The 23,017-nt window shown below is 45.2% G+C and overlaps 1 protein-coding gene and 1 long non-coding RNA gene across 2 annotated transcripts; one reads left to right on the top strand and one right to left on the bottom strand.

Annotated features, from left to right (window-relative positions):
• Nucleotides 1–2,444: 2,444 nt before the first annotated feature.
• On the top strand, nt 2,445–19,021 carry LOC129480885 (uncharacterized). Its single transcript, XR_008657175.2, has 3 exons — nt 2,445–2,851; nt 14,235–14,392; nt 18,907–19,021. It is a non-coding gene; the product is annotated as an uncharacterized lncRNA (long non-coding RNA).
• FAM170B (family with sequence similarity 170 member B) lies at nt 8,836–12,651 on the bottom strand. The gene is made up of 2 exons (XM_055275356.2): nt 11,506–12,651; nt 8,836–10,040 (listed from the first exon to the last, which is right to left on the bottom strand). The coding sequence occupies exons 1-2, from the start codon at nt 11,765–11,767 to the stop codon at nt 9,301–9,303; spliced, it is 1,002 nt and encodes a 333-aa protein (XP_055131331.2). The 5' UTR covers nt 11,768–12,651; the 3' UTR covers nt 8,836–9,300.
• Nucleotides 19,022–23,017: the final 3,996 nt, after the last annotated feature.

The following is a 23,017-nucleotide window of genomic DNA, read 5'->3' as shown; positions in this document are numbered from 1 at the left end:
AGAGACACAGGGAGAGAGAGGCAAAAGGGAAAGTTGGTAGATCTAGATAAAGAGCATATGGAATTCATTATACTATTCTTGCAACTTTAAGTTTTCATTTTTTTCAGAGTAAAACTTAAAACCAAAACTTGTTTATGACTTTTATGATATCTCAATGTTTTTATATATATGCTGTCATAGGCATCATGTAATTATTGATCAGTATCATACATATTACATTATTTCATCTATTGTAAGGTACTATTAATTATAAAGTGTTTCCTCCCCATGTCAAAGATGTTACAGTAAATATAGTTCTGATGTTTTGTGAATCCAAGCAGAAGACTTAGGCTTCAGGAAAATTCCCATTCTGCATTCTTAATAACTTAGAAATAAGGGAATAAGACCTCTGTAAGTCCTCTACAGAGACACAAAGACTCCCAGCTTGGAGCAAATCTAGACTAAAAGTGTTAGAGAAGCAATGGATTGTAATCAAAGTCTAGGATGAGCTAGTCTGACACTGGTGGCAGTTTGACTCCTGTGGAGGTAAAGGCATCAAGCTCTATCAGCATGCGACTGCTGTAAGGCTCTGACTCACTTCCCAGCCCTTGGTATGACAGCCCATCACCCATCAGGGTAATCTGAATGGCATTCAGTTCCATATTCACAGAAGAGCAAATTGGTTTCACAAACACCCATAGTCACATTAAATTAATGTTGTTAGTTTGAGTTTTATTGCTGTTTGTAATTGTGTTTAATTTACACATTTGGTTTTTGTTTTGCACTTGTAAAGCAACTATAAGCTTAGCTGTTTGTGTTTGTGCTGCTTTATTTCCACAGCAATAGCTGCAGTCAAGGCAGGCTCCATAGGAATGTTTCTTGGCCTTTGAAAAGAATAGTAGTCAAGTTTGCCAAACATTGCTTTAGGAAATTCTCACTCTCTTTTCCCTAGACTGATGGCACCCCAGCTCAGTAGTCCTTGAGGCTGTGCTTGGAGGGGCTGCAGCAAGTCCAGAAGCAGACGGTACATAAATCCTCAGGAGTCAGGAGTCATTTGTGAGCCTCTTCACAGGGTCCTTGTGCTCGGCCCAAGCTAGGTGTTAGCATGGCCCAGTGCAGAGCAGCAGGTAACACACACACACATACACACAAATGTATGCACACACATGCACACATGGCCTCTGGCTTCTGGTACCCAGGCTGTGGGCTGTAGACCTGACATTTTCATGAATCTCTTTACTCTGTCTTTTCTACAGCTCAGCACATCGTCTTTGTCCCTGTGCCCAGCTCATTTTTCTGTGGGACCTTCTGGTCACAGGGAGGGAAGTATTTGAGGCTGAAAGTAGCACCACATGCCCACACGCCTGACTCTTTCTGCAAAACCCTCTGACATGGGCCCACATCACCCTCTGTTCTCAGGCCGGAGACCACCCTGTGTTTACCAAAAGTGAGTTGCTTGCTCCCAAATGCATTTATGCTATTACCAGCATTCACATCAACAAATGTGGACAGAGTGCTCACCGCGTGCTTGTGCCCCTAAGGACCCCACCTGGGAAGGCTCCCTACCTGAAATGTGGACCTCCCTGAGCCTTTGTGGCTGCTGTCTTTCTGTCTCTGTCTCCTGCTCTTCAGAATCTATATTCATTTTTTCAGGTTGCCATAATCCACAGGCCAGGTGGCTTAAACTATAAAAAATGTATTGTCTCACAGTTCTGTGACACAGTCGGAGATCAAGGTGTCACTGGGTTGGTTTCTTCTGAGCCTCTTTTTTCCACTCGCAGATGCCATCTTCTCCCTGTGTCTTCATGCAGTCTTCCCTCTGTGTGTGCCTAGGTCCTAATCTCCTCTTCTTATAAAGACTCTGGTCATATTGGATTAGGCCTTCCCATATGAATTTACCTCTTTAAAAGCCTTAACTCCAAATACAGTCACATTTTGAGGTGCTAGGGATTAGGATTCAACATATGATTTTTTTTTTTTTTTTTTTTTTTTGAGACAGAGTCTCGCTCTGTCACCCAGGCTGGAGTGCAGTGGCATGATCTCAGCTCACTACAACCTCCGCCTCCTGGGTTCAAGTGATTCTCCCACCTCAGCCTCCCAAGCAGCTGGGACTACAGGCACCCACCACCATGCCCAGCTAATTTTTGTATTTTTAGTAGAGATGGGGTTTCACCATGTTGGCCAGGCTAGTCTCAAACTCCTGACCTCAAGTGATCTGCCCACCTCGGCCTCCCAGAGTGCTGGGATTACAGGCATGAGCCACCGTGCCCAGCCCTCAACATATGAATTTTGGGAAGACACAATTTAACCCATTACTGAGCACCACAGAAACCCTCATGAAAGGTCTGTCAGGACTCCACCATCTTTGACATGACCCTCGTTTTCCCCCACAATCCCCCTTCCAGGACCCCATTGTGATGTCACATTTCAGATCAAAGCATTACATGTTATTCTTAACATCTGCCACTTCTCTCTTCCCACCTCTATCTGCCTTATTGAACTTCATCTTTCCTTCATCCTCTTCAACTTCCACTTCTTCTTGTATGGTCCTGTTGACGCCATCTTGTTTCTGTCCCCAGACTCATCATCTTTACCCTCTGTCAACTGAGTTCCCACCCTGGTTCTCTCTCAAGATATTCCACCCATAGCTTTCACCCGTGGTAAACAATGAGGGCACATCTCAAAAAGAATGGTGTAATTTAATTGCCTTGAGTTGGCTGGGCCATCATCTATTATAAAGTGCTCTTAAAATTAAAGCTAATTTAATTCTCAAGAACTAAGGATTAAGAAGTTAAGAGCTGGGGTTCTCACAATATGGCTTGCAGACTACAAGTGTGAACTGAGGAGGTCCCCAAAGTCACTTCTTACTAAGGTAATATTTTGTTTGTTTTTTTTAGAGAGAGGGTCTTGCTCTGTCACCCAGGCTGGAGTGCAGTGTTGCAATCACAGCTCACTGCAGCCTCTACCTCTTTGGTACTAGCCATCCTCCCACCTCAGCCTCCCCAGTAGCTAAGAGTATAGGTGCACACAAAGTAATGCTTGATTAAATGTTTTATTGCCTTTTTATTCTAAAAGCTATACTTGATCAATATAGAAAATATAAAATAATAAAAACTACAGAAGAAATAAAATCAACAATTACCAACTAAAAATAATCACTTAGATATTTCATCACTCTTGCAATATTTCCTTTAATAGCTATTTATCTATTGGATGGAATATTTTCCATGTTATTTCCTAATTAGTCATGTCTAATATAAAAGGAAGTTCTTGAAATCCACCTTATATATCGATCCTTTGATTATTTTTTCCATAATTTTAATTAATTCATTTGCACTTTCAAAGTATATTATCTTTTTCTGAAAATTATTTTCTGTCTATTGTATACAACATTTCTGTTTCATATCTTATGCATTGGTTGTAACTTCTAGAACAATGTCAAATAAAAATTGTAATACATGACATTTTTTATCTGATTTTAATGGAAGTACATGTAGATATTTTGCTCTTTTGTTTGAGATATTCTATGTTATCTGAAAAAAATCTTATTCTTAGTTTCTAAGGAACTTATTACACGAATGGTTGTTATACTTATTATATGTCTTTTAAATTGAGATACAATTCACATACTACAATTCAGTGGTTTATGGCGTATTCACAAAGTTGTGTAACCATTGCCACTAATTCCAGAACGTTTTCATCACCCTAAGAAGAAATCCCGTACCTGTTAGCAGTCACTCCCATTCCTCCCCTTCCCCTGAATTCCAGGCAACCACTAATCTGCTTTCTGTCTCTATAAATTTGCCTATTTGAATATTTCATTGACATGAAATTATACGTTATGTTGCTTTTTGTGTCTGGCTTCTTTCCCTTCACAGGTTTTCAAGATTCATCCGTATGTAACATGGGATCAGTTCTTCATTTTATGGCTGAATTATATTCCATTGTATGGATATACTATATTTTGTTTATTCTTTCATCATCTGATAAACATGTAGGTTGTTTTTACTTTCTGTATTTGGCAAATTATGTGTATTATGAATAATGTTGCTGTGAATATTCATGTACAAGTTTTTATGTGGACATATGTTTTCAATTCTCAGAATTTACACCTATGTTTTCTCTAAGAGTTTTATAGTTTTGACTACTACAGTTAGGTCTTTTTGATTTTTAGGGGGTTTTTTTGTATATATTGTGAGGTAGGGATCCAACGTCACCTTTTTGCATACAGATATCCAGTTGTCCCAGCACAATTTGCTGAAAAGATTATTCTTTCCCCCATTAAATTATCTTGGCACTCTTGAAAAATCAGCTGACTATAAGTGCATTGGTTTATTTCTGATTGTTTTTAATATCCACTGAGATAATCATAAGAATTTTCTTTCAATATGAAGCATTGTTAGAATTAATAATTTTTAACTATCTTTAGTCAAGAGATGACCCAAATTGAGTTATGATGAAATACTCTTTATTTTTAAGACAGAGTCTCACTCTGTTGCCTAGGCTGTAGGAGTGCAGTGGCACAATCATGGCTCACTGCAGCCTCAATCTCTGAGGCTCAAGTCATCTTCCACCTCAGTTTCCTAAGTAGCTGGGACTACAGATGCGAACCACCATGCCTGGCTAATTTTTGTATTTTTTGTTTTTTGTAGAGATGGGGTTTTGCCATTTTGCCCAGGCTTGTCTCAAACTGCTAGGCTCAAGCGATCCACCTGCCTTGGCCTCCCAAAGTGCTGGGATTACAGGCGTGAGTCCACCATGCCAGGCCAGTCATGGTGAATTATTGTTTTTGTAGTCTGTTAAACTAGATTAGCTATTATGTTGTGTTAATAAGTGAGATCAACATATTGCCTACTTTTTTAGTGCCATCTTTTTCAGGCTTTGTTATGAGGTTTATGTAGGTTTTATAACATGAGCTCCATCTTCTATGGTTTTGGAAAATAAAGAGTTTAAAGTGGTTCATAATTTAAAATGTTTGAGGTCCCCTGACACCTCTGGAAGGAGTTCCCTTACTATTGTCTGTGAGGTCCCAGGTATCTGCAAAATTATGTGTCTAAACCACAAACGAATGTTTAACTCAGTTGAGCTTCAGTTATAATTAAAGAACAAGTCACAACCTTAAGAATAATGTTATTCTCTTCTTCCCCATTCATGTCAGCTGAAGTTATCCTTTACATTAATAGTTTGCTTACCCGAGGTTGCTGTCATCTTTCATTTTTCCTGAAGACTCATCATGTTTCCCTTCATCTGCAGCTGCTGCTACTTAATCTAAAGAAAATGCAGCCTGTGCAGTTGATATATTTGCTTTCCTAAATACCTTGCATCTGTCTTTACACTGAAGTTTGCATCTCTGTGTGACGATTAGAACATAGGCTTGGAGCCAAGCTGGTGTACACCAGCCATATGAAGTTTGTATGGTCTTTGCTTACTCACCAACAAAACACGGACAATAGTCGGATCCACCTCATTGGACTGTGGAGAACACTATATGATTTAGTATTCATAAAGTGTTTAAAAAGATGCTTTGCCCTTAGAATACAGAATTTAGCACTTAAAAACACTTGTCTCTTAAAGGCTGAAATTTCAGAGCTTAGATATTATGCCTCATTTCAATTCCCTCCCATACTGATTTTTTAAAAATAAAACTATTCTCCTCATTAGTAGTCACTATTTCTGGCTCAGGAGCCTCACCTTCCCTTACAGTGTCCCTTGGACTTTACCTGCCTATGAAGCCCCCCCAAACAACAGATAGCTCTTCCGAGAAGAGTTTCATAAAACTGGGGCTGTTTTTACTTCCTGCTGATCCTCAAGCTCCTTTCACACCAAATTCAAAAGGTTTGTGGCCTCTGCTGCACCTTTAAAAGGCTGTTAAGATATCATCCCCACCGCTGATGCCCTTTCTGAGATGACCTCATGACTTCCTGCTGCACTTGCACCAGCAGAAGGAATGCATCCCACATGAAGCCCATGGAAAGCACCACGGCCACAGCTCACCACACACAGGCAGACGACCACTCTTCTGAGCTCCACACCCTTACGACCAGCTCCCTTCTGAATATTTCTGTCTCAAGCTCAGCTTGTTCAAAGGTGGGTTTATCAGCGTCCCAAGCAAACCTTCTCCTCCATTGTCTGCAAATGGCTCTGACATTTTGCCACCCAGAAAAAAACCCTAGCAGTCATTCTGGATTCCTTCCTCTCACCATTCTCATCACACACTGGTTCAATCTTCTAAATTTCCCCTGAATTCACCCTGCCACCCACACTTCAGCTGAACCCCTTGTCACCAACGATGCTGGCTCTTATCCACTCTTGACCCTTTTCACCAGAGTGATCTTCACAAACGCAAATCTGACTTCAGATTTCTCCAGAGCTCCTTGTAGTTTTCAGGATGGATGGTCAAGTTCCCTAATTTTGACCCCAAAGCCCTATGTGACTAACTGCCCATCTGCATGCAACAAGGAGCTCGGAGCCGCCCTTTTCAAGGCCGGTTTCTCCATGTCAGCTCAGCTCCCTCTCTCCTGCTTGGCTCCTCTCCTTAGATTTCCCCATTTTTCCACCTTATCTGTCTCTTCCTTTCTATTGGATCATTTCCATCGGCATAAACTTGGTCTCTCCGCAATCTTTATCCAGCTACAGCCATTGTTGCTTTCCTTTCTAATCAGAGTTGCCTGCAGAGATGTCCAATGCTTACCTCCAGCAGTTTGTTTCGTGTCTGCTGCTGAACAGTGCCCGTCTGACCTCTGCCCTTCTCAGCTGCTGAGACTGCTCTCCTCAGAACTGTCAGCAACCTCGTGCATCAAATGAAATGCGCTGTGTCCTCAGCTCACTCCAACTCTCCTTAGCATTCAACACTGCTCACCACTCCTGAAAATTATCTTTTCTTATTTTTGTTGACTTTGAAGAAAATTCCTAAGAAATGCTCCTCACTCCATTCCTCCCTACTTCACAGGGCTCACCCTAACTCTACCCCAGCACCCTAGTTAGTGTCATCCATCCACTGTTGTGCTTTTTCAATATGGTACCATTTATTTGCAGTTAACTTTCTCATTTACATTTCCAATCTAGACTTATCTTCTAAATAACATGAACTTCCCACTCAACATCTCTGCTCAAATGTGCCATTAGCATTTAGAACTGACCATGTCTCAACTCACCTCTGTCACCTGCCTTCCAGCACTTATGCCTGTATGTCTACATGCAGACACATGCTGATATGCACGTTCAACACAGACATGCATGCTCACACATAAACACTCTCACACACACTCATATGGAAATCACCGTCCAAATTTCCCCATATCAGTTAATGCACAGCCACCCACACTTGCTCCTCCTAGGAACTTGGGAATCCACCATGACAAACCCCTTTCTTCTACCCCTACCTGCAGCCTTCCCCAAGGCCTTTGGATTCTATTCCCCAAATAAGTCCTGAAGGCATCCATTCTTCTCCTTCTTGGCTTGGGATAGCCTGGTCCAAGTCACCACCATTCCCGGCCTGGACTTCCTCAACAGCCTCCTAATTGATCTCTCCACTTCTCATTTTCTTCTTTTGCTACTATCCCAATCCATATCCCACACGCTATGGAGTGAGCTTTTTAAAATATAAATCTGATCATGTCACTTCTTAAAACCATCCACACTTAGAATAAGGCATATGCTAAGGCAGCGTGATTGGGAAAGGACCCTCTGAAAAAGAGATATTTAAGCTGCAACCTCAAAGATGAGAAAGGGGACAGCCAGAAGAGAGACAGACAAGGGTGCGTTCTACTTGGGGAAGACAGCAAGGGCAAAGGCCCTGAAGCACGAACGCTTGAATCCTTTAAGGAAAGAAAGGGGCCCATGTGGTTGGAGCACGGTGAGTGAGGCACAGAATGCTAAGACATGGTGTGGAGAAAGTAGCAAAGGCCCGGCCACACAGGACCCTTTAGGTCATGAAATGGGAACTTTAATAATTACGTTACATGCACACCCTCAGGCTATAAGCTCCACAGAGCAGCATCCATGTTTGCCTTTTTCCCTTTGTTCACTTATTCCCCATGTCCACTTCAGTGCCTGACACATCTTTATAAACGATACGAGAGACAAATACCCCCAGCATTCCAGCCAGATCAAGTGGCTAGCAATTCCCCAAATGTATCATGTCTGTTTCTTCTCCTCACAGCCTTGTTCTTGTCTAGCTCAGTGGTTCTCAACCGGGGGTGATTTTGTCCCTAGGGAACATCTGTTAATGTCTGAAGACATTTGTGATTTTCACAACGGTGGGGCAGGGGATGCTGCTGGCATCAGATGGGTAGAGGCCAGGGATGCCAGTAAACATCTTGCAGCAGACAGGACAGCCCCCGCAGCACATAATTAGCATGCAGGGTCAACAGTGCTGGTTGAAGAACCCTGGTCTAGCCTTTCCTTTAAGCCCCTGGGAGCATCATCATTTTTGGAAAGTTCTTTATCCTGATCGAACAGCTTGAACTTGGGGCCCCTCATCTAGGCTCCCCAAACCTCCTTGATGGCATTCATCCCCTTGCCTTGCAATTGCCCATTCTAACTGGAAGCAACAGAGGCTGGAGTATATCTTGCATCAGCATGTCAAACACACAGTGGTCCACGATTAATTTTTCTTGAATGAACACAGCCCCCTGAGACAGGGAGAAGGGTGAAGATGAATTTCGTGACAACACTTAAAAATGTATAGTTGACATAGATGAACTCATAGGTCGGAAGGACATCCCCAGCCTCCTGCTCTGCCTTGAGAAGCTGCCTGTCTCCAGGTGTTTGTGCTAGTTTGTAACCTATGGAAATGGCAACTTCCCATGTGTCCAATACGACAGCATGGTTCACTCAATTAGTCACTGCATTCAATTTTGTGTTATTCAAGTTTAATCCCAATAACATAAGACATAGAACTAGGGCATATGACAGATTCATAATAGTGAAAAAAATAGGGCTGAAGAGTAATTTGCTGTTGGCTGTCCTGTGACCCGCATCTACTTAGCAAGTGTGGACCTGCCTGCTCCACCAGCAAAAATAGAAATCCCTCTGGCCATGCGTTTGTGGGTTTCAGATGTTGTGCCTGCCATCAGAAACACTCAAAGCCCTCTTGTTTGGGTTTGGGTTTTGAAATGGACTCTGGTGGAGATGCTGTGCCTAGGGCAGGAAGGGGGCTCCTTCCAGTCTCCCGGCACTCGCTGCTCTACACTCCATGCCTTTCCTTCCCCCTGACCCTGGTCCTCTCTCCCTGCCCTAGTGGCTCTGATACTGCGGGCTGGGGAAGGAGCAGTCCCAGGCACTGGAGGTGAGGGCAGGGTTGGGTATCTCCCCTCTGGCTCACTGCTTCTCCTGCTGCTGTGCTGAGAGCACCTCACCCTGGGGCCGGGAACATTCGCTGTTGTCTGAAGGACTCTGCTCCTCCTCCAGCTGTTGGTCATGTGCTTGGCCCTGAGCCCGCCTTCTCTCCAGCATCTCCTCAAAAAAGATCTGACAGCTGAAGCCCTCCCGGATGCCATGCTGGGCGTGCTCCAGCAGAGCGTCCAGGGAGGGGAAGACCCGGCAGCAGGCCACGCAGCGCAGCCCGTAGTTGGTGGTGACCAGCCAGTCTGGCGGCGCCCGCAGCTCCTGCAGGCAGCCCTCCAGCAGCTCTGTGTCCTCGGGCTCGGGGCTGCAGTTGCTCTTGCAGGCTTCCAGGTCCCAGCGCAGATCGGTGTTGGAAGCCATCTCGAAGGAGGAGCCGTTCCGCCTCTGCCTCTTGATGAACTGAGCTTCATGGATGCGGGGCTTCCTGCTGACCGGCTCGAAGCCGGCTTCGGTCTCCCAGGCCACCGCCACACCCCGCACGGTCTGCACGTGCGTGTAGAAGGCACACACACTCTGCGGAGCAGCGTTGTCTTCATCGCGCATGCAGGAGCAGCACGACTGGTATTGGGAGTAGGACTGGTACTCGGAGGACTCTGAGGATGGGGAGCTGCTCCAGCCCAGCATCCCCCGGGCCGTGGAAGTGAAGTACAGGGCCTCCTCCCGGGAAATGGCAGGCCCCGGCCGTGGGGAGGACCCTTCTGTCTGTATAGTCCCTGAGAAGCAGAAGGACATTGTCATCAGTGCTCCCCAAGGGATCAATGCCACATCTACCTTCAGGAGCTGCAGACTCTGAAAGGGTACAGGCTCTGGGAGCTCTTGGGCAAACACCGCCCCCTCTGCCCATTTTCTGAAAACATGGAGATGGTGATAATGCCTACTACATAGGGTGTGGTAATGACTGAATAATGTATGAATGCAATCACCAAATCCTTGACTCTACTGAGAAAGACCATTAAATGGCGAATAAGAGAGTTATATACACATTAGGGATATGATGATAAGGATCAAATAATGTATTAGAGTAATCACCAAGCAAAAGACCATCAACTGGGGAACAGGTAAGCAGACTGAGGTGCATCCATATGATGCAACCTGTTAAATCCATGAACCACTGAGACGTGCAACAGTACGGATGAATCCTGAATGCATTATGCTACATAAAAGAAGCCAATTAAAAAGGCCATGTAGTCATAAGAGAATGTGAACAAAAAGTAAAAAAGAATCCATGTAGTATGTGATTTTATTCAGATGACATTCTAGAAAAGGCAAACTTTTAGGAACAGAGAACAGCTCAGTGGTTGCCCAGAGCTGGGGATGGGGTGAGGGGAGATTGGCCATAATAAGGCACAAGGGAACTTTTAGGGGTTCTGAAAATCTTCTTTATCATGATTGTGTTGGAGGTTCCACAAATGTACATGTGTCAAACTTCTTTAAATTGTGCATTTAAAATTGCTGAAGTCTGTGTGCAGAAAAGACACTTCAGTAAAGCCCATTTAAAAAACAACACACACAAAGTGCCTTGGCCAAGCCACCCAGACCCACTGTCCTCTTCAACATTTGTGACCTGTCTTCACCTTCCCAAGGGGGGCATCTCACTACCTCCTTCAACACTTACTGTGCCCCTCTTGCTATGGAAGTGCTTGCCAAGTGTTAGCTCCTTTAATATTCAAAACAACCCTAAGAAATTATATTGTTAGGATTCCCATTCAACAGAGTAGGAAACAGAGGCACGGAGTTTGAATGAGTGGTGGAGCCATTGGGCCCCCAGAGCTGGTGTGACACTTAGGTGCTGCCCACAGACACGTACCAATGGTCTTCAAATTGATGTTCTATATTAACTTTCATCATTTTGTTATAAAGGAATTTTTTATTTCACTACTGAAATCACAGGATTGACGTGTTGTTTTCTCAAATACACATTAAAATAAATACATAATTATAAACATTTTACATTTTCATCCTCATATCCCCTAAAAACACCTTATATACTCATAACAGCCTCAGTCATACCAAGTGTCCCATAAATATCAATTTCCTTTCCCTCCACATCTATGTTTATGGTCAACACAACCATTTGGTAACAGTATCAGGAGGCAACCTGGCACTGTCTCTTCCCATCAGGGCTTCCTTCCCAGGGAGCACAGCTGGCTGACCTTCTAGGCCTTTCTTTTGACCTACCTGGCCAGAACACTTCCACACTTTCCTCGGTGGACTCAGGGCTGCTCAAGCTGAGGGTGGTCCCATCGGTTGGTGACTGTTCTCCCCTGTGGTCTGTGAAGTGGCGTTTCATGATTTGAAATGAGTGCCCAGGGTCTCGGTGCTCCAGCTGTTCAGTGAGAGTTGGCTGGGGCTGTACTGAAGCCCTCCAGCTGGCCCCAGCCAGAGTGGACACTGAGCTCCCCATGGTCGCTAAGATCCTAGCTCTACTGTATGACCTCATCGATGGCACTGGTCTGTTCTGTGACCCATGGCGAGGGCAGAGGCTGAGCCTGGATATCAGGAGAGGCTTCCCAACATGTTCTCATTTCCCCATGGGACCTCCTTTTCTGTCTTGTGTATTATCATGGACACACACAAACACAAAACACACATACTCTTAACTCCTTAGACACACATAAAAACACAAACACATAAACACAGAGACACTTGTACACACTTAAGCATGCATGGAATCGCTGTCTTTGTCCACCTGTGTGGCTTACAAAGGGATACCTGAGGCTGGGTGATTTATAAAAGAAAGAAGTGTATTGGGCTCATGTTTCTGTAGCCTGTACATGAAGCCCAGCATCTGCTTCTGGTGAGGGCCTTAGGAAGCTTCCATTCTCAGCAGGTGGGGAAGGGGAGCAGGTGTGTTTAGATCACATGAGTAAGAGAGGAAGGAAGAGAGAGTGGAGGAAGTGACAGGCTCTTTTCAACACTCAGTTCTCACAGAACTAAGAGTGAGAACTCATTACCACGAGGGTGGCACTGAGCCCTTCATGAGGGATTTGTCTCGGTGACCCAAACACCCCCCTCTAGGCCCACCTCTCACATTGGATATCAAATTTCAACATGAGATTTGAAGGGGACACATGTCCATAATATGTCACTCACACACAAAGAAACGCACACATGATCACTCAGACACACATATACACTGGAACACATATGGCACACACAGTAACATAAACATATGTACGTGTGTTCACATAGACATATAACATGCTCACACATACAAATTCACACACATATTTACTTAACCACACACACATACATGCACACAAACTCATGCCAGATTAATTAACCATACATAGGCTCACATACATACAGTCATCAGCCAACATAAAATGACCCTGCTCCCCAGTGTGGAAAATCTCTCCTTCTCTCCCCTATCTCAAGTCCCCACGCTGACCCTGTTTAGGCTCCTCAGCCCTCCACAACCCCACCCCACCCCACCCCTCCCCTCTCCTCTACTCACTCCCTTGCTCAGTTCCTGTGACTCCAGACACTTCGCTGCTCCCGGACACGCCCAGCATCCTCCCCTCACGGGCTCTGGGCTCTCACACTTGCTCTTCCTTGTGCCTGTTCCAGGCTTTCCGCTAGGTTCCTGTGTGGCTCCCTCTCCTTCTGGTCTCCTCTGAAACATCACCTGGTCAGAGGAGCCTGCCTGGCACCCCCAGGAAAAGAGCTTTCTTTGGCCCCACAGCTCTCTGTCACTTTATCCTGCTTTATTTTTCCATGATAGCATTTACCACCCTAGGCTGTATATAATGTCTGTGTGAGTATCTCATGGGTTTTCCTGTATCTGTCTTCTCCTTAGATGTAAGCTTAGGTGGGTAGGGACTTCCTTCGTTCCTTCCACTTCATTATATCTCTAGTGTCTAGATCAATGTTTTACATATTAACAAGCACTCGGGAAATAATGGGTAAATAGCTGATGAACACGTTGGGCTCAAAAAGGCGTTACTCCCTCTGGGAGCTTCCTCCTCTGTGCTCCCTGGATCTCTGCAGTTCCAAGGTGGCTGGTTCTCTCCCACTAGGACTCTGAGAGTTGCCTCTTCCTTCTCCATTTGCACAAACCATGCTTCAGCCTCAATCAGCCTGATAAAATGTTCACCTGCCATCTCTCTGCTCTGCGACACCCTGGCACTTCACTCATTTCCTCCAACAAGCTTCTTACCACTTCCCTCTGTGGCTAATCTCTTCCCACCCTTGGTCAGTCTCATCAACTCTATTCCTTTGAATCCCAAATACTAAACAGTTCAAATAGGTGATGGATTGAAAATAATCCCAATATTCCACAAGCAACATCAACATCCTCCACATACCCAGCACCGAGGAATATCCTCCTCTCTAGAATGTGAGGCCACTGTGTGGAGGAAGACACCACAGTGCTCTACTGAGCCATGAAAGTCACAACTGACCTAAACAGAAGACTATGTCCCCTGGCTAAAAGAGGAAACAGTATAAGTGCACCCTTTTTTAACAAATAAATACAAAGACTTGCCTTACAAAAACAAGAGGGGGCGGCCAGCACAGAAAATAAGTGGGTCACTGGGGGATGGAAGGCAGTTCAGAGAGAGATGACACCATGGAGAATTGTTAAGTGGCAAAGTAAACAGCAAGTCTGGGAGGAAAGGAGACTCAGCCAACAAATTATGCTGAAAAATTATATTTGCTATTTTTTTGAATCAACTTTGGTGTCACTTCATGTAAAACAATTAAGAATATTTTCATAATGGTTCAGAGCTTATGCTTTAATGAAAAATGTGTAGAAAGAAAATATGTTAACATTTGTAATTACAAGGTGGTTTTTCTCAACTTAAACAATATTAATCTTCACAAGCATTGAGAAACTTTGTCATCTTTTCTAATTTCACTGCTTTAAAAAAACTCACTGTTTTAATTTGCATTCCTCTGCTTTTCAGTGGAACTGGAAAAAAAAGCAAATGAGCAAGCAGTTTCCAGGGGAAGAAATGCAGAGGGATGATAAACATATGAGAAGATGTTGAGTCCTACTGTAATAAGGGAGTTACAACTTAAAAATGTGTAGTATGCAGTATAGCATTTTTCACCCATGAGATAGGTAAGAGTTAAAAAGATGGACAATACCCAGTGCTGGTGAGGATGTAAGGAAATGAACACTTTTATTCTCTGTTGGAACAGTGTACCTTGCCTTTCTCAAAAAGTTTGGTGGTACCCATTAAAGTTAAAAGTGGGCAGGCGCTTCCTAAACAGTTTACTATCATCTCTTTCCTAGGGAACAGCCACATTATGTGCTATGTGCATAAAATAGCACCTAGAGAAATATTTATTGCAGCATTGTGTATAATAGAAATAAAGACAGGATCTTTCCTAAGATCCATCAAAATAAAGAAACTACAACATAATCAAACTGTGGTATACTACACCACAAAAAAAAAGAAAGAGATCTATACATACTGATAAGTGAATTCATGTTAAATGAAAACACAAGATACAAGGAATAGATAGATGACCCCACTTATGTAAAAATTAAACACATTCCCTCAAAAGCACTGACCAAATTCTATATTGTCTATGTATCAAAAGGCACAAAGGAGATCTGAAAACAATCACACCCAAGAGAAAAAACAATGTTGTCCTCAAGAAAGAGGAGAAAGATTAGGTGGGGCTGTGTGAGACTGAATTTTCCAAAGATGGCCAAACCAATCTATATCACAACCCATCTGCTCTTCTGATAGCACGACAGGGTTCCTCTTCCTGAACTGGGGTGGATTTTGTAACTGCTTCAATCAACAGAATGCACAGGAGTGATGTTTTGTGACTGTCAGTGCCAGGTCATAAAAGATGTGACTTCCTCCTGGTTCTGTCTTCTTTCTCCTTTGGACTCAGCCACTATGTTGTGAGGAAGCCTAGGTCACATGGAGAGGCCACATAGATGTGTTCCAGGCAGCAGCCCCAGCAAAGGTCTCACTCAACCACCATATGTGTGAGTGAAGTTACCTTCAGATAATTTTGCTTCCCAGACTTCAAGTCTTCCAGCTGGGGTCCAAGACATCACAAGGCAGAGACAAGCCGTCTTGGAATTCCCCACCCACAGAAACTGTGAGCATAAGAAAAGGTGTTTTACACACTAGTTTCTGGGGCAATTTGTTACAGGCCATGGTAATTCAATGGACTTTGATTTTCCTTTGTAATACTTAAATATGTTCTAGTGAGCTAGTTCGTTAACCAGCATCTGTGCTCTGTGCATCTTCCTGGCCCAGTCAGGGAAATCTGGGGGCCAGGTGAGCCCTGTGGTTTTCCCAGGACAACTTGGGAGGATGGTTCCCATCCTCACCCCATACGAAACAACTTACTAGATTGCAATGTTTATATACGGTTGCTTTTGTAAAGACAAAAGCTTTACAATTTGGGGCCCAAACAATGTTTTCCAAAGTCCCTTGAGTCGGGTCTTTCTTTCCCCAGAATCTATATACGTTCTTCCTAATCCTCTCAAAAATTATACACTGTGAACCCTCCTTAAAGATAGGCAGCTTGGCACTTCAGAGGGGTTTGATGAGCCTTGGGTGGGAGAGCTGGGAGAGAAGTGGCTTCCATCTCAGGCCTGGGGGCAGGGCTGCATGGCCAGGTTGCTCTGATGTTTCCTATGGGCTACTTCCCTGGGGCTAGTTTGGAGTGAAGCCCCTCCGATGGTGAGCGATTGTCCTCCTCACTCACATGGCCTCTGGGCTGCTTCTGTCTATGGGAAGAGCTTCTGCCCCAGACACTCTGCTTGCTCCATGCAGATGCTGAGCTGAGACCACCCACACAGGGCTCCCACCCATCCCCCTGCAGCTCTCTAGTGGGTTTTCCAGCCCTGCCAGGAACCTCCGCGCCTCACTGCTGCAGCTAGCAGGGCTGGTGTGCAAACCCCCAAAAGGACCAACACAGCACTTTCTTGGAGCTCTGACGCCTGGCCAGCTCATTGCACACATTGCATGTGAGCCCTAAACCTCATCCAAGAGGCCTGGAATATTTTCTAGTCTTAACTTTTCTTCCAAAACCTACTCTTCCCAGCCTCTGTTTTTCCCAGCTGAGGAGGCTAACAGGAAACAAAGCGGCCACAGCCACAGCAGGAAGAGGAGAGGCCGTGTCTCTCTTCACTTCTAATTCCAGAGCTTGGCTTGCACCCCGATCTGGGCTGTGGGGAGAATCACATCATTCATTCTGGGGTCCATGGGAGTCCAGAAATAGTCTGTCCATTTGGCCAAGGGGTGGTGTTTCGGTCTTAATCGTGGCATTTCTGTGGTGAGAGCCACTGTGTAAAGGTGTTGCAAATGGGCAATGATCCTGCTCTTCTCTCCACACCGAAAGTGGGGCCCCTCTAGGGGGGCAGGTGCCTTGCCACCCTCCCAAAGTTCTCCTATTATCAGATTTAACACCTGAGGGCAGGGGAGAAGTGGGAAGCTGCCCGGCTGCTGCGCAGCAGGTTTGCATGGAGTGGAGTTGGTGGTGTTCAGAGTGGGAATTTTTCCCAGCGAAGGTCAGTCCTCGGGGCTTAGGGATGACCTCATCGTGTGCTTGGGCTGCAGAGAAAGTGCCAAAAGCTATCAGACAAACTGAGAAGTGGAGTAGGGAAGTACTATCTTTTGGGTTCATTTTCTCTTGCTTCTTGTAACTATTTTAAAAGAAGTGAGTCAGTGGACCACAGAAGGCTCGGCTCAGCTACAGGGAAATGTAATCCGGAGGACTCTTCTTCAGCTCCCCTAAGCAAATAGGAAAGGGAGTTTTGCTTTTGTTTTTCTTTAGACATAATAACAGGCTGCTCCTTTGGCGGGTTTGTTTAGCGCTGTCTCGGGTTTTGGCCTTCACCTCAGGGTGCCCACACAAATAGCCAAGGCCTTCCCTCTCATCAGGGAGCCAGGAGGGGGCTGGTCCCTGGGGCTGGGTCCTCAGTGGTGGCATGCTGTGCTCCAGGCCCCAGAGCCCCACCTGGCCCGGAGCCTGCCGCATTTTGCTCAGCTCTGGCCCAGCAGGGCTGTGAATGTTTAACAAGGTTGTGGGATGCGGAAGCGTCTTCTTCCAACACACACTTCCTTGGAAGGGCAGCTTCAGCTGAGAGGAAAGACTCCTTGCTGGATGCCATGCACGTGACGCAGGAGCCCACACTGGCCACGTCCTGTGTATGTTCTTGGAGAGCCATGGTGGGAGCTCTAGGGAAAGGGGTCTTCTCTCTCTCTATGTCCAAAATGGGCTGGCCACGGGCCACGCTGGACACAGCCCTCAGGAGCCATTCCTGTCTTCTACTGAGCCAACTTTCCTGCAGCATGGCCCACAGCTCTGACTCGGAGGGTGAGACTCGGGGACTCAGAGGCCGACAGTGAGTCACCTTGATGTCTAAGTGTGTAAGGGTGAAACCCCAGGACCCAGAGGCTGACAGTGAGTCACCTTGATGTCAAAGTGTGCTGTGCTTGATTCCATGCTCCTTTTAGCCCACATCCAAGATTAATGGATGTCTGTGGCTGGAAAGCAGCAAATACATTCACAGATAACTCCTGAGCAGAGCTGGGATGATTTATTTTAATTCCCACAATTGGAATAGCTATTTCAAAGGCATGGCTGAAGATACTTCTTCCCAGCCTGTCCTGCAGAGAGATGATGCAGTTGTTTAATGGATGACCCCAGTGTCCCGAGGAGGCCAGCAATTGTCCCTTCTCCCGCACAGCACCCAAAGTCTTGAATGGATCCCTGGCCCTCCTGGAATAAAGTATGCATAGGGTGGAGAACTTCTGGGAAGGTTGAATCAGGCCACATCAAATTCCCACAGGAAACTTCCCAAGAAAGGCCCCAGGCCAAGGCTTAGCAGCCAGAGGAGAAGCAGTCCATTCAGTCATGCCCCCTGCAGTGCAGTGAGACTAGCTGGACATTGGCTGGGGCACTGGTTTCCAACACCCTATCTGCCACCCCCACCACACCTCCCCACCCCAACACACACAAACAAACACACACACACACACACACACACCACACCCTAGGCCTGTGAGCTTTGCTCTAATATGGAGGACTGGTTCAAACAATCCTCCACTGCTGCAAGTGCCAGCATGTTCACATGACTATCTCACAGAGGCAATAACTTTAGTGGAGCAGAACTGAGATCTGGCACATCCACAGCACAACAGGGAGTGGCTAGAGATGGCTGAGCAGTGTGGCTTCCACCTGACCAGCAAGCACCATGGCCACCCATATCCGGGGAAGAAAGGGACCTGCCAGCCATGGTGTGAAACAGGCAGTCAGCTGGGGCTCCCTTCTAAGGGAAAGGCAGCTCTCCTCAGAAGCCGTCCCAAATCCACCCTGGGTCTCAAGAATTTAACAAATATGACAAAGATGAGAAGGGAGAAAATATGAATTATTTTTTGCAAGATAAGACTATAAGCATCTGCATATTTAAATTTTGATTCATGTTTTTGAAACAATTTCCTGTTTTGAAGATAACTCAGCAAATGCATTCTTACTTTATTGGAAACAGCATTTATTAAGCTATTTATGTAGCACAAATTCACAGGTCATGTTACATTACAGTAAAATATCACCAAACAAGCCAAAAGTTTATTTTTTTCTATTATTTACCTGCCTTAGTGAAAGCGGTGTAAATGGCTCTTATCTGAACCACAATGAATTCACATATTCAAGTTGGCTTCTTCGGAAATTTCAGGCCAAAAATGGCAGTGATGCGACCAGGAGCAGTAACACGGTAGGTTCCACCACCCAACCCACAGCAAATTAAATCTACCACAATAAAGCCAAACTAAGAAAATTAAAAGGCAGAATAGCAGCAACTGGAAACTGATCTCTCAAGACCTCATTGATGAGCTTCTGGTAACAAAGCCTGCTTCCCCCACGTTGCAAGGCCTGTCTCCACAGGAGATATGTGTTGGAGAGATTGGCTGCGTGGTGTGAGCACCAGATGTCTTAGCAGGACCCCAAAGTTCAATCCTTGGGAAGCCTGGGACTATTTTAAAATATAAGTGCCAAACATTTGGAATCAAACTAACTCAGATTACCAATGTGTAGCCCTCAGTCACATGTAAACAATGAAAGTCAATATAACCAGTGTAACCTTTCCTCCACAAGAATGGCATAGTGACTTGCATTTTTAATGAGATTATGGCCAAGAGGGGCATCTAGTAGTGTGCTGGGGCCAGCTGGTACTGGCTAATGAGAACCAGTTGTTAAATCTTTAAAGAACTTTGCAAGCCAGTTGTTAAACACAGCCATTATCAACATTAAAAATAGTATAAACTTATAATTAAATTATATTAAACATGAAAGTAATAAATACTCAAATGCTCCACTTCCTAATTATTTTACTACATTTTAAGACACAGTGGCAGCTTGTTAGAGGGCTTGGTGGGAGTATTTACACCATGGTAATAAGCAAAGGCTAAAACCAGGGGCTTCCTCCTCCCTGGCCAGGAGCAAGTGGTTGAATATTTACCATCACATTACTGGGGGTTCCCATAGGAGATGACCTGAGCTAACAGTTGTGGCTGTGAATATAAACCCTCAAGCAACCTGTTCCCCAATAATGCTAGCTTTCTAGAGCAGTTCTCATCATATGGGCTGCATATTAATTGGTCAGGGAAATGCTCAGAACCCTCCCACCTGCACATGAGTCTGTCGTCCAAAAGACCACCAGGATCACTAAATAGTGAAAAGGAGATCCTTATTGGTGATAGCAGTTGGTGAACTGTAAAGAGACAGTCTCTGGCAAGTACCAAGATGCCCTCTCTTCAAAGAGGGGAAGGGCGATTTGGGTTTTACAGCTCACAAGGCTGGTATCCTATGTATGCAGCAGGTTTGGGGGGAAAGCTGTACATATTTATGAGGAGAGTCAAGTGGATGCACAGTGGGTAAACATGTATGTCACATACATCCCATGTTCACTTTGGGGCAGGGTTTTAGCATTAAAAGAAGTAGAATTTGGCTTTTTATGACAAAAGGTGAACGATATGACACAAAGACAGTTTGTGCACAGCCTCTGTAAGCTGCTGAAAATGACTTAAAGTCTGCAATTGCTCATCAAGAAAGAATGTTGGTAAGGGCATCCTCTGTCCAATCAGAGTTGTAGTGACTGGGTTGTAAATCAGACTTGGGAGGGGTCTGATAACGCCATTGTTAGGGAGTTTGGAGCCATAGGAATATAGAGACTACTCATGCCAGCCAGGCCCTGAACCCTAACCTGTAGGTAACTTTGTTTCCTTAACCTTGGTGTCTGTCTTAGTTGATACAGCGGTGTTTATTTTGATCTTTCAGATTACAAGTCACAATTTAGGAAGGGTGCTCCATCATCATTTCATGATTCTCACTATAGCCCAGACAGGCAGGCAAAGCAGTGTTCTTTCCCCTTTAATAAATGAAGAAGCTGAGCCTCAAACAGATGAGGGGGCTTCCTGGGTTCACACAGCTCTAAGGGTGGGAACCTAGCTTTTTCAGTGACATTAGCTAGATGTGGTGGGCACTTCTCATTAGAAAAACAAGAATTAAATCAACATGAGGTCCAGAACTGGTGTACCCTGTTGGAAAAATAAATTGAAACTAATGTTCTGGCAATAGGTAGCAAAAACTTTAAACCTATGGTACCATCTGTCTTGACAGTCTTACCTCTAGAAATTGACCCCTTAATAAATTAAAACTGTGCCTTTGTTAGCCCATTTTCATCAGCCCATGTTCAACACAGCGTTGTTTATGGATGAGTGAACTCAGAGGCAACCTAAGTGCCTGAGGTGGAGGTTGGGCTAAGTTGGTTTGCTTGCATCATCCTCACCTGGAAACTTGTTAGAGATGCAAATTCCCAGGCCCCACACCAGGCAGACCTGCCGGTTGGGAAACTCTGCAGTGAGGCCTGGCAATCTGTGTTTCAATCAGCCTTCCCTGGATTGATTCTGGTGCCTGCTAGAGTTTGAGGACTCCTAGGTTAAGTAAATTATGGAACAACTAAACAATGGAATGCAATGTAGTGAATAAAGCACATGGGAAAATCTGTTCACAATATTATGATTACAAGCATATATCAAATAATCCCAGTTATATAAAACCTAGAACATGCATGCATATATACACACATGTAAAGTCTGAAATTTTACATGACAAGCCTTAGCAATATTTCTTTGTACGAAAAAGAGATTCTCATCCTTTTGTTAATCTTTTTCTATGATAATTGTGTAAGAAAATAAGCAATAAATTACTTCCAGCTTTATTTAAAGGCTGATGAGGCTGGAAAAAACATATAGGCCCACAAGCAAGATTTTACAAAGCCCCATGACTCCTGGCCACTCTGTCCTAAGATGATCCACGCCAGTCCCCTGGACAGGTCTCTCAGCCTGGATCTCTTGAATGGACATCAGCCTTTGGGTCCCAGAGCATTCAGTTCACTGGGTGCAGAAAAAGGGCTAGGTTGAGGAGTGGAAACCTGCCATTGACCACAAGGGGTTACAACCTAACTGGCTGGGAAGAGGCTCCTGGGAAAGATGTGACATTTGTTTGCAAGGAAACATAAACAATAACAGATGAAGACAGTGACATGTGGCTCAGGGTGAGCCTGATCAAAGCCAGCTGGGCAAGCAAGCTCCAGGCCTGGCTGCAGGAAGAGATACCCTAGGGGCAGGCTTGGCTGGAGAGGGTCTGTGGGGGAGGCCAGGGCAGCCTCTCCAGCTGTGGGGACTGCCCCAGGGAGTGTGGCCAAGAATTCCAACCCTTTTGGGGGAAGTTGGGTATGACTGAGGCTTCAGACACTTGGGACCTGAATTAGCTGTTCCAGCTGCTGGGAGGGATGGCCCACCCAGAACTGTCTTCTTAGCCCCATGGTTGTAGAACGGAAAACAGCATTTACCTACCACCAACCAGATGCAGAGCACACATGCCTTCAAGAATACATGGATTCCAGCCAGGATGGACATGACTTGCCACAGGCAGGCTAAACCGTTCCCTTTCAGTGACTTTCTAAATGGGGTGGTAATTTCACTATGTCATCAAGTATGATAGTCCCGGAGCAGATGATTTTTGAGCCCCTCTTCCCCATTTTCCAGGCGGATTTGCTCAAAGGTCATAGAGCTGCTGAGTTGTGTAGCAGGCGTCGGAGCCAAAGGCCCATGTCCATCTACAGAGTGCAGGCTTTTTCCATCCCAGCAAGCAGGATCCTCATCCGTTCCCACCTGAGCCCTCCCAGTGCCTCCCTCTGCCCTCCCCAGCTCAGGACATCTGCCCCAGCCCACAGCTCTTCCAGCCACCACCATCCATCAATTCCCCTAAGCGGCAGAGCCCTATAAAGAACCAGTGTGAGCCCAGACTTGGTATTACCATGTCTCCATCCTGCGAAGGTGAACACAGCTCTACAGTGGTTATTTCAAACTGTGCCAGGCAAATGCTAAGCACATATTGTAAATTATCATTAATTGAGGAGGTGTTTCCTTTTGGGCGGCAGAATGCCTCACTGGTTCTGTGGACAATTGCTGAAGCTTAGAAATTACTGTACACCCACAAGTTTTCTCAACTGGCCTGGGCCCAAATACAACCTTGCGATGTTCTCTCTCACAGCTTTCAGACGACAGCACAGATTCCCCACTCAGAATGGGGCAGTGGAAGGGGGGCTCCCTTCCAGCCCCCAGATGATGTCTGAGAATGTGACCTGCCCCCGCCTGCAGGTTCCAGGTGTCAAAGTCACCTCCTGTCACCGCCCTCTGATTTTGTT

This window comes from Symphalangus syndactylus, chromosome 4, assembly GCF_028878055.3.
Source record: "Symphalangus syndactylus isolate Jambi chromosome 4, NHGRI_mSymSyn1-v2.1_pri, whole genome shotgun sequence".
NCBI classification, from domain to species: domain Eukaryota; kingdom Metazoa; phylum Chordata; class Mammalia; order Primates; family Hylobatidae; genus Symphalangus; species Symphalangus syndactylus.
Note: the sequence above shows the minus strand (reverse complement) of the source record. Positions and strands in the feature narration are given on the sequence as shown.